The sequence below is a fragment of the Sipha flava genome, unplaced genomic scaffold (assembly GCF_003268045.1).
Source record: "Sipha flava isolate LNK unplaced genomic scaffold, YSA_version1 113_pilon_pilon, whole genome shotgun sequence".
Taxonomy (NCBI): domain Eukaryota; kingdom Metazoa; phylum Arthropoda; class Insecta; order Hemiptera; family Aphididae; genus Sipha; species Sipha flava.
Genome location: NW_020271732.1, coordinates 203,434 through 216,641, shown reverse-complemented (window position 1 = coordinate 216,641; position 13,208 = coordinate 203,434). Strand labels below are relative to the sequence as shown.

The window sequence follows — 13,208 nt, the reverse complement described above, 5'->3', positions numbered from 1 at the left end:
ATACACGAGTGCCCCTCTCCCCTCTAGACTGTGTTTACCGATCGAGTAAACTGTTGGGTAAATAATCAACAAAAGCTAAAACTCGTTTCTCAACTATCGGCCGTTATCACCGGTCTCTGAGCGCAGGCCACTCGCTGCCGTGGTCGTACTGTCGTTTACGTAGTTACAACGGTAATGTTCACGAACCAACAGCGGGTGGGACTTTTGGCAGTGCGTCGTTCGGAACCGTGGGTACCACCACTTTCGCGCCAATTGCTTTGTCCCGTGTTCAAGTGACCGTTTTTGATAACGATTCAAAATGAACAGCATTGAAACAAATCGACATTGACACATCGCTGACCTCACCGTGCTCTCCGACGATCCGAAATATTCCATTTTGCAAGTCTCGTGGTTCGCGTTGACACACCGCGTGGAGTGATCGCACCGCGTTCAATCGGTTTCAAATACATATTTCAAATCCAGGTACGTACATTTATTGTCGGCGCACGGACCCCGGTTATGCTGAAAACACGTTTGCGCTGCGCTGTGCCCGCCGATCGTGGCCGGTCTCGAATCGATTTTTGGTTTGCGATCCCGTCTTTCAGTCCAGTCTCATCGTTCTCCGCGACCAGCCGGTTTGAACAATTTTAAAAGATTTTTGTCTTGATCCGCACATTTACCGTTCGCTGCGTTCATTTATTCATCTTAAATATTAGCAATACGTAACGTTTACCTATCCATTTCGAATCTGATTTACGAGACTGCTTTTTTCTGGAAAGTGTTCAGCGTTTGGATTCTATCGAATTTATTTTGCTGTATTAATTCGTAATCTTTTCGTCGGTTTATTCCCTTTAATCGTATAATTTACTATGTGTATCAAAACATTTTCAGTAATTTCATTTTCATCCAAAAACCAAAAATGGCCATGGCTTCAATTTCTCACGTTGAAGAAGCAGTTGAAGATCATGAAGAAGATGATGGACCAATTCCAATCTCAAAACTTGAAGTAAAATATAATTTAAATAATTTATAATTTAGTTTTAAGGTTGTTGGAACACACCGTATTGTAGTTTTGGATCCATCAGCGAAAGATTAGTAACAATACTTCCAGAGTCCTATTATTTTTTTAAAAATACATATAAATTCATGATCTCTTTTTCTAAGTTAAAAAAATTTAATTGATGACGTTAAAAATTTGGCATTATTTTAGTTTAACAACCTATCAATTTTTTTAATTTTTTTTTCCAAAATATGTGTTCTTGGGTGTTTTATTAGTATGCTAAAAATAAGTAGCCCGGACAAACTTTGTTTTGAAGTTATTAATGAAAAACTTCAAAAACTTCATTATTTTCATAACACACATTTTTTTTTTTAAAAAATTCTTAGAATTGAATATTTAATTTTAATTTTACATATTTAAATTTTTATTGTCCCTGTTACCTACATGAGGTGGTTTTGCATAACAAGTCGAGGGATATTTTCAATTTACGGAGCGAAATGACGGTACCGAGGAATGCAGCGACTTCGGTTGTCAGTGTATGAGAAGTAAATTAACATTAGTATGAGTCACAGATATTTAAATTAAAAAACCAATAAGCTAGACAAAATTGGGAGGCTTGGGATGGACGGACTTTATTTTTGAAAATAGATTGGAATTTGTCTTCTAGTTTTTAAGGTTTAGATCGAAAGAATTTCTAAAATTTTATAAGAAACAGATATAGTAATGTTCTTGAAAATAATAACATTACTCTTGGTGTGGACTCTCGTTCATTTAATAGTTTGGTAATTACCTATTTTTATGGTGTTCACTCGTTTTTCTTGTTTACTGTTCAGTATATTATTATGCGATGTGAATAACAAATACGCTTTTTTATAAACTCATATATAATTAGAAACTATTCATTTTACATAAAACTAAATATTTTTAAAAAATGGGTGTACTCATTGAACATAATATTATAGGAACAAGGCTTTGCTAGTGGAGATATAAAAAAGCTTCAAGAAGCTGGATTTCACACAGTTGAATCTATTGCTTTTGTGACAAAAAAGCATTTGATTACCATAAAAGGTATAAGCGAAGCGAAAGCAGATAAAATATTGGTAAACATTTAAAAATGGTATTCAATAATTTTTTGAATTTACAATCACTGATAAGGACACTTTATATATTATTACAGGCAACAGCATCTAAAATGATTCCACTTGGTTTTACTTCAGCTACAGTATTTCACTTAAAAAGATCTGAAATCATTCAATTAACAACTGGTTCAAAGGAATTAGATCGTCTATTAGGCGGAGGTATTGAAACTGGTTCAATCACAGAAATATTTGGAGAATTTAGAACTGGTAAAACGCAATTGTGCCTTACTTTGGCTGTTACTTGTCAGGTAAAATATCTTGTTTTTTAATTGTTAAGCTCTAACCATAATTTTTAAAATTCTATTCTAAACTCCTAATATTTTATAAAATTTTAGTTGCCCATTAGCCAAAATGGTGGAGAAGGTAAATGCCTTTTCATTGATACTGAAGGTACGTTCCGACCAGAACGTTTGTTGTCAGTAGCTGAAAGGTATCAATTAGTGGGAAGTGATGTACTTGATAATATTGCTTGTGCTAGAGCATACAATACAGATCATCAAACACAATTGTTACTTCAAGCTGCTGCTATGATGGCCGAATCAAGGTAAAACAACTCTATTATATTATATACATTATAATTACTTATAGTCTTTATAACTAGAATTATGATAATTTTTTCTATCTGATGCCCTGTATCCTCTAGTCTAAACCTCCTCCTAATGCTTTCACATCATTCCTTATGTTCTCTCATATTATATGTGGTCTCCTTAGTAGGATTTCTTCTATTATGTGTATGACTATGCCAAGCATGCCTAGCCCATTACTAGTTATAATACTTTTATTTATTATGATTTAAAATGTGAAGTAAAAATAATAAAACTAGAGAAAATAATTACTTTATATTTGTATTATATGTTAGAGCTCTGCATGGGCTTATTTTTTTAAGCCTAGCCCGGTCCATATTCTAATACGAAAAACCCAGCTCATTAGAGCCTCTTCAATGTTCTAATTTATGAAATCCAATCTCTCCTAAAGTTAAAATTGTATAAGCAAGCCCATCCAGTCCTGACCATTCTAATACTTTTTTCAGGCCAATCCTGCCCAGTAAAAGATCAAGGTGGTTCAATTATTTATATAATATTCAACTTTACAACATTTATTATTTAGTAAATATATATATTGATTATATTTTTTATTTATTTTTAGTTGTCCACAAAAATACAAATATTAAAATAATTTACCGAATACAGGCTCAACCCTCACCCAAATCCGTAACCTGATGTAAATGCCTGTACTCATTGTAACCCAACACTTTTTTATTTTTTGAAACCATAGTCCATAAAAAATGAATTAAAAAATAAAACATATGTATACAATGTATACTCATAATAAATATACGGGTCTATGGTCTATCTAGCCCAATGTACCAGGTTCAAGAAAGGGCTAGGCTCAGCCCATGCAGGGCCCTATTATCTGTATCATGTGTTTTATGATTAATGGATACATTATTGTTTTATTTTAGATATGCATTATTAATTGTAGATAGTGCTATGGCTTTATACAGAACTGATTATTCTGGTAGAGGAGAATTATCAGCTAGACAAAATCATTTAGCCAGGTTCCTTAGAATGTTATTACGTCTAGCAGATGAGGTAATATAAATACAGTAAAACCTCGATAAGATGAAAACCTCGGTATTACGGAACATTTTTTTGGTCCCATTTCAAATTACATGTAATTAACTAACCCTGTCAAGATGGAAACCCCGTTAACTCAGAAAAATGTCATGGTCCAAAGCTATTCCGTCTTATCGAGGTTTTACTGTACTTTAAAAGTATGCATTTTTAATTATTCTTATACTTCAGTATAACCGTTGTAGAGATATAGATACCTCATTTAGGTATTTTTTGTTTTTTAGTTTGGCGTTGCTGTTGTCATTACCAATCAGGTGGTTGCTCAGGTTGATTGTGCAACTATGTTTGCAGCTGACCCAAAAAAACCTGTCGGAGGAAATATAATGGCACACTCATCTACTACTAGATTGTATTTGCGTAAGGGTAGAGGGGAAACAAGAATATGTAAGATATATGATTCTCCTTGTTTACCAGAATCTGAAGCCATGTTTGCTATTAATGCTGACGGTGTTGGTGATGTAAAAGAATAATTTTTTTCTTAATTATTATTATTATTTTTTTAATTATTATTATTATATATTTTTCACTACTAAGAATTTATTTTTTTGTTCAATTTGATTGATAATCTTACTGTAGAACCTAAGTGTAAATAGTATTTTTTGACATTTATTAGGTTCAAACATTAAAATTATATTACATCTATTTAATGCTCCTTATTTTGATATCCCATTGTCTATTTCATATATATTTATACAATAAATAAATTATATTGGCTATTATACTTGATAAGGTTATTTTTGTCAACAATGGCATTCAGTGGCTTTTTATAAATTGTATTTGATCAAAAAATTATATTATAAATTACCTTTTTGGATAATATAAAGTAAAAAGCCAAATACAAATATAAAATGTTATTCCTATTTATGCATTTTATTTATTTGCCTGAAAATATGTATTGTAGTTGGAAATATAAATAACAAAAAATAATCAATATCAATTGTTTTATTAATTTATACAAATTAATTCAAGCGTTTAATTGTTTAGCAATCTTCTTTCTCATTAAATCAGTTTTTGTTGCTTTTGGTTTCTGTATAAAAATAAAAAAAAAGTGCAATTAGAAACAAATTAAATAAACAGTAGATATTTATCAAAATTAATTTGATTTTCTTCAAATGTTTTTTAGTCAGAAATCATATTTATCATTCAAAATAATATTTACTATCTATATATTATAAAAGTGTATAGTTAAAAATAATTAGAGATGAACAATTTTTTTATATAAATTTAAATGAATAATTAAAATATCATATATTTCAATTAAAGTTGAAAATATTGCGAATTGTCATTGAACACATGATATTCAATAGGTATAATCAACTCGATTGTTTATATTAAACTGTGAATTAATTAATTGATTAATTATTAATTGATCCTTATTATATAGTAAGTAATCAATAGTGTTATTACTAATAGTTAAATATTACCTTTTTTTGCATTTTTGGCTTCATTGTTTCTCCTTGGAAATTATGACCACTGTTCATTCTACCCACTTTTTTGGTTCTTTTGAATTGAACTGGTTGTTTGTTGAACCCCTTAATTGCATTAGGTTTGACATCTATCCTTTTAATACGTATTCCTCTATTTTGAATTTTTTTCCCGTCAAGTTGTAATGCCAATTCTACAGATTCCTTCGTCTGATATAAAAACAAATTTTGATTATTTAAAAAAAAAAATTGAATAGATTTTAAAATAAATTATTAAGTATTAGAAGTACTTCAATATTCAAAATTCTATTATGTTTATAATAAACAAAAGTCTGAGGTCATTCAGTTTCATGTATTACAGCATTTTTATATAAAAATAAATGATAATAAAAAAACATGATAAGGTAATCATTATCATGATAAGAGTCGAAGAAACGAATCGTAACAAATTAACAAATATATAATTCTTGTGAGAATGTTGGTTACTATTGGTAGTCAGTTGAAAAAAGTTAATATTTGTAATATTTAAGTGCATAAGCAGTTTACTAGGGACTAAAAAAAGTTTATTTAAAGATTACATATCATGGAAATAGATAGTTTTGACTATTGAAAGGACTAGAAGTCAGACAAGTTGAGCGAATAAAAAAAGTTTACCCAAAGGAATTTAGATAACCATAGTATAGTAGTAAGATCCTAACTAGAGTATTAGCTTAGAAAGAATACTTAAGACATTTCATAGTTAGAATAAAAACAGTTCAATAAATAAATACAAGTTGTATTATTTTCAATACTAACCTCAAAATCTACATATCCAAAACCTTTACTAACGCCAGTGGCATTATCACGAACTAAGCGTACAGCAGAAATTATTCCACAATCATTGAAAAATTCCCATATTTCATCTTCCTGAATATCTACATAAACAATATAACATTTACACATACATTTGTATGGTTGTTTATGAAAATGTATTTTCGGATAATTAGATAATAAAAACTAGTAAAATTAAACGATTTACACTCACTGTAAGGTAGGTTTCCAATAAATATTCCTTTATTTTTATTCTGTTTATGACCAGAATTTAAGGCCATATCTACTCTTATTGTGTGCCCTTCAAATGTAGTAGCATTTAAAACCAAAGCACGTTGTGCTTCTTCAACAGTTTTGAAACGCACATACACATTTGCAGTATTTCTTTGTGGGTGAAAATCGCCTTTCATAATAGACACACGTTTAGGCACCTCAAGGTTATTGACTGCAACACTCCTTAACCTAGTTGTTTCCACTTCTCCAAATTGTTTAAATAATTTTTTTATCAATGTCATTTTAATATTAACTGGAACGTTTCCTACAAACACGGTTCTTGATTCTTTTTCAATATAATCTGTAGATGATTTTATATCCCTATAAACAATATTAATTAATTTATGAGATGATTATATTATTTTTTTTAATTATTATAAAGCACTTACGGTTTCTTAGAAAATTTATTTTTATTTAGAATTGTTATAGATTTATCATTTGGTTGTTTTAAATTATCATTTTTGGTTTTTTTTTTCTTAATACGTTTTTCAAAATTAGCAATATTTTTATTTTTAATTTCTAAATCAGTTACTTTTTCATTTTTTATTAATGATACTGGTTTTTTTTCAATATATTCAGCGGAAGATTTCATATCTCTGTAAACAATATTTATTAATTTGTTAGATGATTTTGTTATTCCTTTTAATTATGATAAAGTACTTACGGTTTTTTGAAAAATGTATTTTTCTTTTGAATTGTTTTAGATTTATCATTAGGTTTATTTAAATTTTCATCCTTGATTTTTTTGTTCCTAATATGTTTTTCAAAGTTAATACTATTTTTATTTTTTTTTATTAACACTAATGATTTTATATTATTTTTTATTAGATTTTCATCATTAATATGTGGTTTGGTCTCTATAATTTCATTTTGAGTAGTCAAACAATTTTTATCTGTTTTTTGTTTTTTGGCTTTAGGCAAATCATTGTTCTTAGATCTTTTTTTCTTTGATTTTTCTGAATTTTCAGGTAAATCAATTGCATTTATTTCTGTCTTAAGTTGTTTCTTAACTTTTTTCTTCTTTTGCATAATTTCACCTAAAATATAAACAATATTGTAGTGATACTATAATAAATATTTTCATTCGATCTCAATATTTATTTCATTTTTTTAAGTTTTAATCAAGCCAGGTCCAATTATATACATTATAGATAATGATAACAGTTGTTCATTAATAGTAATTAAAAGGAAAAAAAATAAAAATAAAAACAATGAAATACAATATACAATCAATAACATACTTTTAGCTATAAATGTACAAGTATGGAAGTATTCCAATGAATTTTAAATGAACAGATTTACGTTTAGTTTGTTCTGTTGAAGAGTTGTTGCTTATATTACCTTTAATGGTTTTATTTTTTTTCCCTTGTGATGCAATCGAATCACACAATGCTCCAACTGTATATTCATCGTCCATAATTTATTTGCTGAAATAAAAAAAAAAAAATAAAATGAAATTAATCGATTAGATCGTTTCGCAATAACTGATCGGACGGTCGATGGCAATGAGCATAAATTTAAATCCACGCTCCTCGATAGAACCGACAGTGTCTCAAAAAACTACGTTTTGTGAACAATTGACAACTTACTGTAACAAGAAAACCAAAAACGAAAGCGAATTGTAATTGGCCGTAAGCACCGAAAATGTTAGTAGGAAATCGTTCCCTTACGAGTTATCGTTGAGTGTAACGCGCGCGAGAGCTACTACAACTGCAATAGTGTTTCGAAATCCATACAAGAATAATAATAAACGTTCAGATAAAAACGTTTCACAGTAACCCGGCTCACGTGCTTGTAACGTTTGCTTATCAACAACAACAAATAAGAGATATGCGTCTCGGCTTGTCGGAGATCTGTGCTACGCGGACGTGGTTACTGGCATAGAAAAGAGATTAGATTAGGTTACAGGTATCGTGCATGGTGATAGCGTGCCACCGGTTAACTTGCGACGATAAGCCCGTTATCAGTGTCGGTACTATCTTAAAAGTCGGTGTCCGTGTCGTACGCGTAAGCGACGAGTTGTCCGTGTCAAAAGCCCGTCGATTCCGGACGGGTCCGTGTGTTTCCTCCCTCGTTCTCGTTAATTGTCAAACGACTGTTCGGGCACAGTTCTACGTTGAAACGCATTCTATGTAGGCGCCAATCACTAGACATGGTTTTTATGTTCTTGGTCATTGCTATTGCTGCTGTACTGCAGATAGCTCTTATTTCAATTTTTATCGGTGAGTTGTGCATTGAATTTGTTTTACTGTATAACCGTGGGTTAGTGCGTTTTGCGTTATTAATTATTCGTAGGCCTATCATCCAAACACACATTCGTTCAGGTCACTTGCTGTTAAAATCTTTATGCTTAGTGTTCTGAATGTAGTAGTTGAATAGGTTGAATGACAAACATTCTTAATAAGGTACAAAACGATAGCGAATGGTTTTACATTTTCAACTGTTGGATCTCGTTTAAAGCATATCTACGTTTTAGAATTTAATTCCGTGAAGCTTATAAAATAAATGTAACTTTCAATACGATAATAACTATACATCTGTTTAATATATATCCAATTTCACATGTTTTTATTAGATTGTGGTCAATTAACCCAGTAATATTGTGTTTCATTTTCCATTTTCAAATGATAGTTTTGTTTTGAACGTTTAATATATATTTCTTTTCTTAAGGCAATAATTGTTCTTCATTAATTTATATTTTGATTAAAGGTAATTAAAATAGCAATTGCATGATCATGCATTTGATTTCTGAATCAGCATATATATTTGGTTAGCATTTATGTATTTATATATATTTATATATATAATAGGCTTAAACATTTTAATGAGAAGGTACTCTGCCTTATGAATCAATTCAATCCTCAATGGACATCCAATGTGTATAAATAAACTGTTATATTGCATATTATATAATAGTATAATATTATACTACTTCTCCATAAAAAAATAATGAACCACAAAAAGTTTATATTTTGGACCTATATTTATATCCTGAGATATTTAAATTTATATATTTTCTATTTATTTTTTTTTTCATTTGAGGTGCTGGAGTTTATTACTTGGCAGAGTTTGTAGAAGAACACACAATATTAACCAAGAAAGTTATAAAATGGACAATTCATGTAAGAATTAAGTTTTGTTTATTTTATTAATGTTTTTGTTATTTGGACCTTCTTTCATATCTTTCTTCCATTGAACTAATTATTTGTTTTTGTATTAATCAATATAGAATATTTGTTATTATGTATATCATAATTATAGAGATTAAGTTTTGATTATTTGATTTGATCAAATATAAAATAATCAAAACTAATTTGATAGCGTTGAACATTATGATGCATACAATTACATTCACTTTTTTTTTTATAAATATTTAACGTAATGTTAATGTTTCTTGTTCCTAGTGAACAATGTCGGCCAGATTATAGTTATAAATGTATTTGATACTTCCCTTTTATCGTACTTCTAATGTTTGATTTATTCGATTTTTTTTTCTTTTTATAAAATGTTGACTTTTGAGTCTCAATTCAATATTATGTATAAATCAGTGAATTGAACAATTTTTGATTAAAAGATATATTTGGTATCCTTAAAGTTTCTGGTGCCAATGTTGTTTACAGAACATAAATTGTGTTAAGAATTTATGATTTGCTACAGTACATTTTATAAACAATATTAATCTTATTCAGATTTATATTTATATATATATTGGATAAACTTAGTACTATAATAGTATTAATTTTTTCTTCTTAGTTTTATGGAACATAATAATAATAATTTTTTATTATTAATGTAATACTGTTACTTGATTATAGGTTGTGATAATATGTCATATTGGATTATATCTATTTGACAATGTACCATTAACATTAATTGCTATTGGTCTTTTGAGTCATATAATATACTACTTGTTGCTCACAGACTTTCCACACTTTAATTTAACATCGCTGTCATTTATTATGTCAATTATACTATTGGTTGGCAATCATGTGTTAGCCTTCAAATATTTTCGACAACGTTATTCAACATTATCAGAAGTTTGAACATTTTTTTTTAATTAGTTAATTTAATTGATATATGTTATTTATCATTTTTATTTTTAAAGGTTATTTCATACTTTACTGTATGTTTATGGACGGTACCATTTATGTATTTGCTATCTTTATCGGCCAATGATAATACTTTACCTGTCACAAATGTGGGTAAGTTGAAAATGTATTTAGACTAGTAGGTTTCAACCTATATTTATATCTAAAGGCACGTTTATACACGGTTCACTCTTGATGATTATTTCAGATAAATCATTCATAGTGAAACATTAAAAATTAAAAGAAACTGTGCATGGTTCACTATAGATGATCACACCTTTTACTGTGTAAGGAGTTATTAGTGTATATTATTTTTTTTATTTAAGGAATAATACTTTATATATTGTTATAGACAGTACTTATTCAACTAAAATAAAGTCTAATGTGGTTGTAAGAGCAGGAATTGTAATTGTGTTCCACAAACATTTCCGGTCTTCTATTAAACTTAATATTATTGGATTATAATTATTATGTAATAACCATTTATCACAATTTTTCTTATCAGAGTAAAATATCAAAAATAAAAATGTGTTTGAACATTCACTAACATTGAAGGTAAAATTGGTGTTATTTTACACAAATCACTTGATGATTCATCGTGGATGATTCACTTAGATTTAATGAAAGTTGGACACAATCCAACTTCATTCATCGTTCCATGGTGATGATCATTTTTGATGATTTAAAGTATACATTGTTCATTATTTATTCATTTTGGATAATTCATCAAAAGTGAACCATGTAAATGTGCCTTAAGTACCACCTATACATTTTGAAAAAGTTTGTGTTATTTGACCAAATAATTTTTTTTATGTTTTTTGTCTGTTAAAAAATGTACACTTTATTTTATATATACTATCCATGTGTTTTCCACAGATTAAGAAATTCTAATGTATACTATTTGTGATTGGTAATACAGTAATAAACAATTGCTTAATTTTTATAGTATCTTATATTATTAGGTTTGTTAGTGTTTAAATAGTTAAATACTATTTTAATAATCAATGTATATAAATATTTTACTTTTATTAATCATTTTGAGCATTCTTGTTGGTTAGTTAATCATTATAAAAATACATTTTGTATTATTATTTTGAACTTAAAAACAATGTTTTTTATTTTTGAAAAATATTGATCAATTTACTCAATATTTTAAGATATCTAATAGAAGTAACTTACTCGTAAAGGTTTTTAAAATAAATCATAAAATGAACATTAATTATTTTATGATTATCTTCCTAATGAATATACTAATAACATATTATTAGAATTTAATGTATTTTTATTTGTAACATTAATTATTGTACTAAAAGTTCTTAAAATTACTTTACAAATATATGTAAGACTGTATTAAATTAAACCCATATATAAATAATGTCATTGAAAAATGAATTGGTAATTTAAATGGTGCCATTTAGGTATGCACTTCACCAACAAGTTTCTAATTTGGTTTGCACTCTGCACATGTCGTTTTTATTGTTGATACTCTTTCTGAATAACAAAAGGATGGAAGCTTTGGTATCGATGTAAAACATAAGATTAATTATTTTGAATTAGATTATTCCCAGCAATTTCAGTTATATGGAGTGTACAGAAACCTAGGTAAGGATAAATAACCCGGTACCTTTTACCTGTACACCATGATTTCAGTTATTAATTACCTAATCATTTATATCTTCCAAGGAAAGAGCAATGTCTCAAGCTAATCTGCCTCTATTTTACTCCCTTCGACCAACAAAACGAGCCTCATCAATTTGAATTGGATTTTGTGAACTTCTAACCATTTTTTTTAGTCTTCAAAACAGCTGTACATACTTTTTGGCACAAGTTAAACCAGTCGGTGACACATTCACTGCTCCATCCTGTCTGATCCATTACCATTTGTGTTAGGTGTTGTGTTGTATTATATGGACAATTCCAATACGAACATAAATACAAATTCAACAATTTTAAAAAGTGTTAACCCACTGTAACAAATGAAAAAGTTGCTACCCACTCGTGGTGATCTTATCTGACAGCCCTTATTTTGGATACCGAAAAATGTCCATCCATTCTCCATTATGGCATTTCCTTTGTTTTAATTGCATTTGGATGCTGCATTTATGACTAGGGGCATTGTCTTCAACGCTTTTTAATAATTATTATTTTACTAAAAAATGTTGACCCACAATTTAATTTAAGACTATTGTACAGTAAAACTCACGAAATAGCACTGCAGCCATAATTATTTATAAATAATGCACAATAAAATAAAATATAAAAAAAAAATCACAATACCCTATAGTAATCGTTACAAACAATGTACGTAAGTAATAGGTAGCTAAAATAAAATTAAATATTATAAAACCTACAGTAATAGAATTTAAAGTGAACAGAATAAGGTTGAAATAAATACCCAACATATGATATATAAATCTGTAGTAGATAACACATGAGATATAGTCGATGTCCAATATAGAATAGACAAAACCTGTAGAACGCATATCGAAACGGCATCGTTTAAATATAAAAAATATAAATATTAAGAACTTTTGTAAGAATTAAATTTTAAAAATATTAAAGATAAGGTTATTTTCAATTAAAACAATAAGAACCATTATTTTATTATTATCAATGTTTAATTAAAGCTTTTTTATTTACAGATGACAGTGTAGTAACACATTATTTCACTAATCGAAAACGGAGTTACAAAATTAAAAACCTTTTCACTTACCTTGGTGATTTGACTGGTGAAAATAATCATTCTATGTAATGGTTCAATAAGTGGTACTTGGTACTTCAATGTTCTATATGTATAGAAATAAATGTATGTTTATATGTTTAATTATTTGTAAGAATGTCATTGTTATCTATTTATTTTA

At 28.4% G+C, this 13,208-nt stretch overlaps 4 protein-coding genes across 4 annotated transcripts in view; 2 read left to right on the top strand and 2 right to left on the bottom strand.

Moving 5' to 3' along the window:
* The first annotated feature begins 211 nt into the window (after positions 1–211).
* On the top strand, positions 212–4,427 carry LOC112689872 (DNA repair protein RAD51 homolog 1). The gene is made up of 7 exons (XM_025563748.1): positions 212–462; positions 871–985; positions 1,942–2,079; positions 2,157–2,366; positions 2,454–2,662; positions 3,581–3,710; positions 3,977–4,427. Exons 2-7 carry the CDS (start codon positions 899–901, stop codon positions 4,220–4,222), a joined length of 1,020 nt encoding a protein of 339 aa, XP_025419533.1. The 5' UTR covers positions 212–462; positions 871–898; the 3' UTR covers positions 4,223–4,427.
* Positions 4,428–4,676: 249 nt separating this feature from the next.
* Positions 4,677–8,113, bottom strand: LOC112690130 (RNA-binding protein 34). The gene is made up of 9 exons (XM_025564067.1): positions 7,849–8,113; positions 7,601–7,686; positions 7,019–7,296; positions 6,924–6,952; positions 6,649–6,855; positions 6,201–6,580; positions 5,972–6,090; positions 5,177–5,386; positions 4,677–4,779 (listed from the first exon to the last, which is right to left on the bottom strand). Exons 2-9 carry the CDS (start codon positions 7,674–7,676, stop codon positions 4,717–4,719), a joined length of 1,362 nt encoding a protein of 453 aa, XP_025419852.1. The 5' UTR covers positions 7,677–7,686; positions 7,849–8,113; the 3' UTR covers positions 4,677–4,716.
* Positions 8,114–8,216: 103 nt separating this feature from the next.
* Positions 8,217–13,190, top strand: LOC112690104 (protein TEX261). The gene is made up of 5 exons (XM_025564029.1): positions 8,217–8,481; positions 9,302–9,381; positions 10,075–10,296; positions 10,365–10,461; positions 12,990–13,190. The coding sequence occupies exons 1-5, from the start codon at positions 8,412–8,414 to the stop codon at positions 13,097–13,099; spliced, it is 579 nt and encodes a 192-aa protein (XP_025419814.1). The 5' UTR covers positions 8,217–8,411; the 3' UTR covers positions 13,100–13,190.
* LOC112690064 (ionotropic receptor 93a) overlaps positions 13,113–13,208 on the bottom strand; it is a 48,490-nt gene continuing 48,394 nt past the window's right edge. Inside the window, exon 22 of the mRNA XM_025563978.1 lies at positions 13,113–13,196. The gene's annotated coding sequence lies outside the window, so the exon portion shown is untranslated. The remainder of the gene's footprint in view (positions 13,197–13,208) is intronic.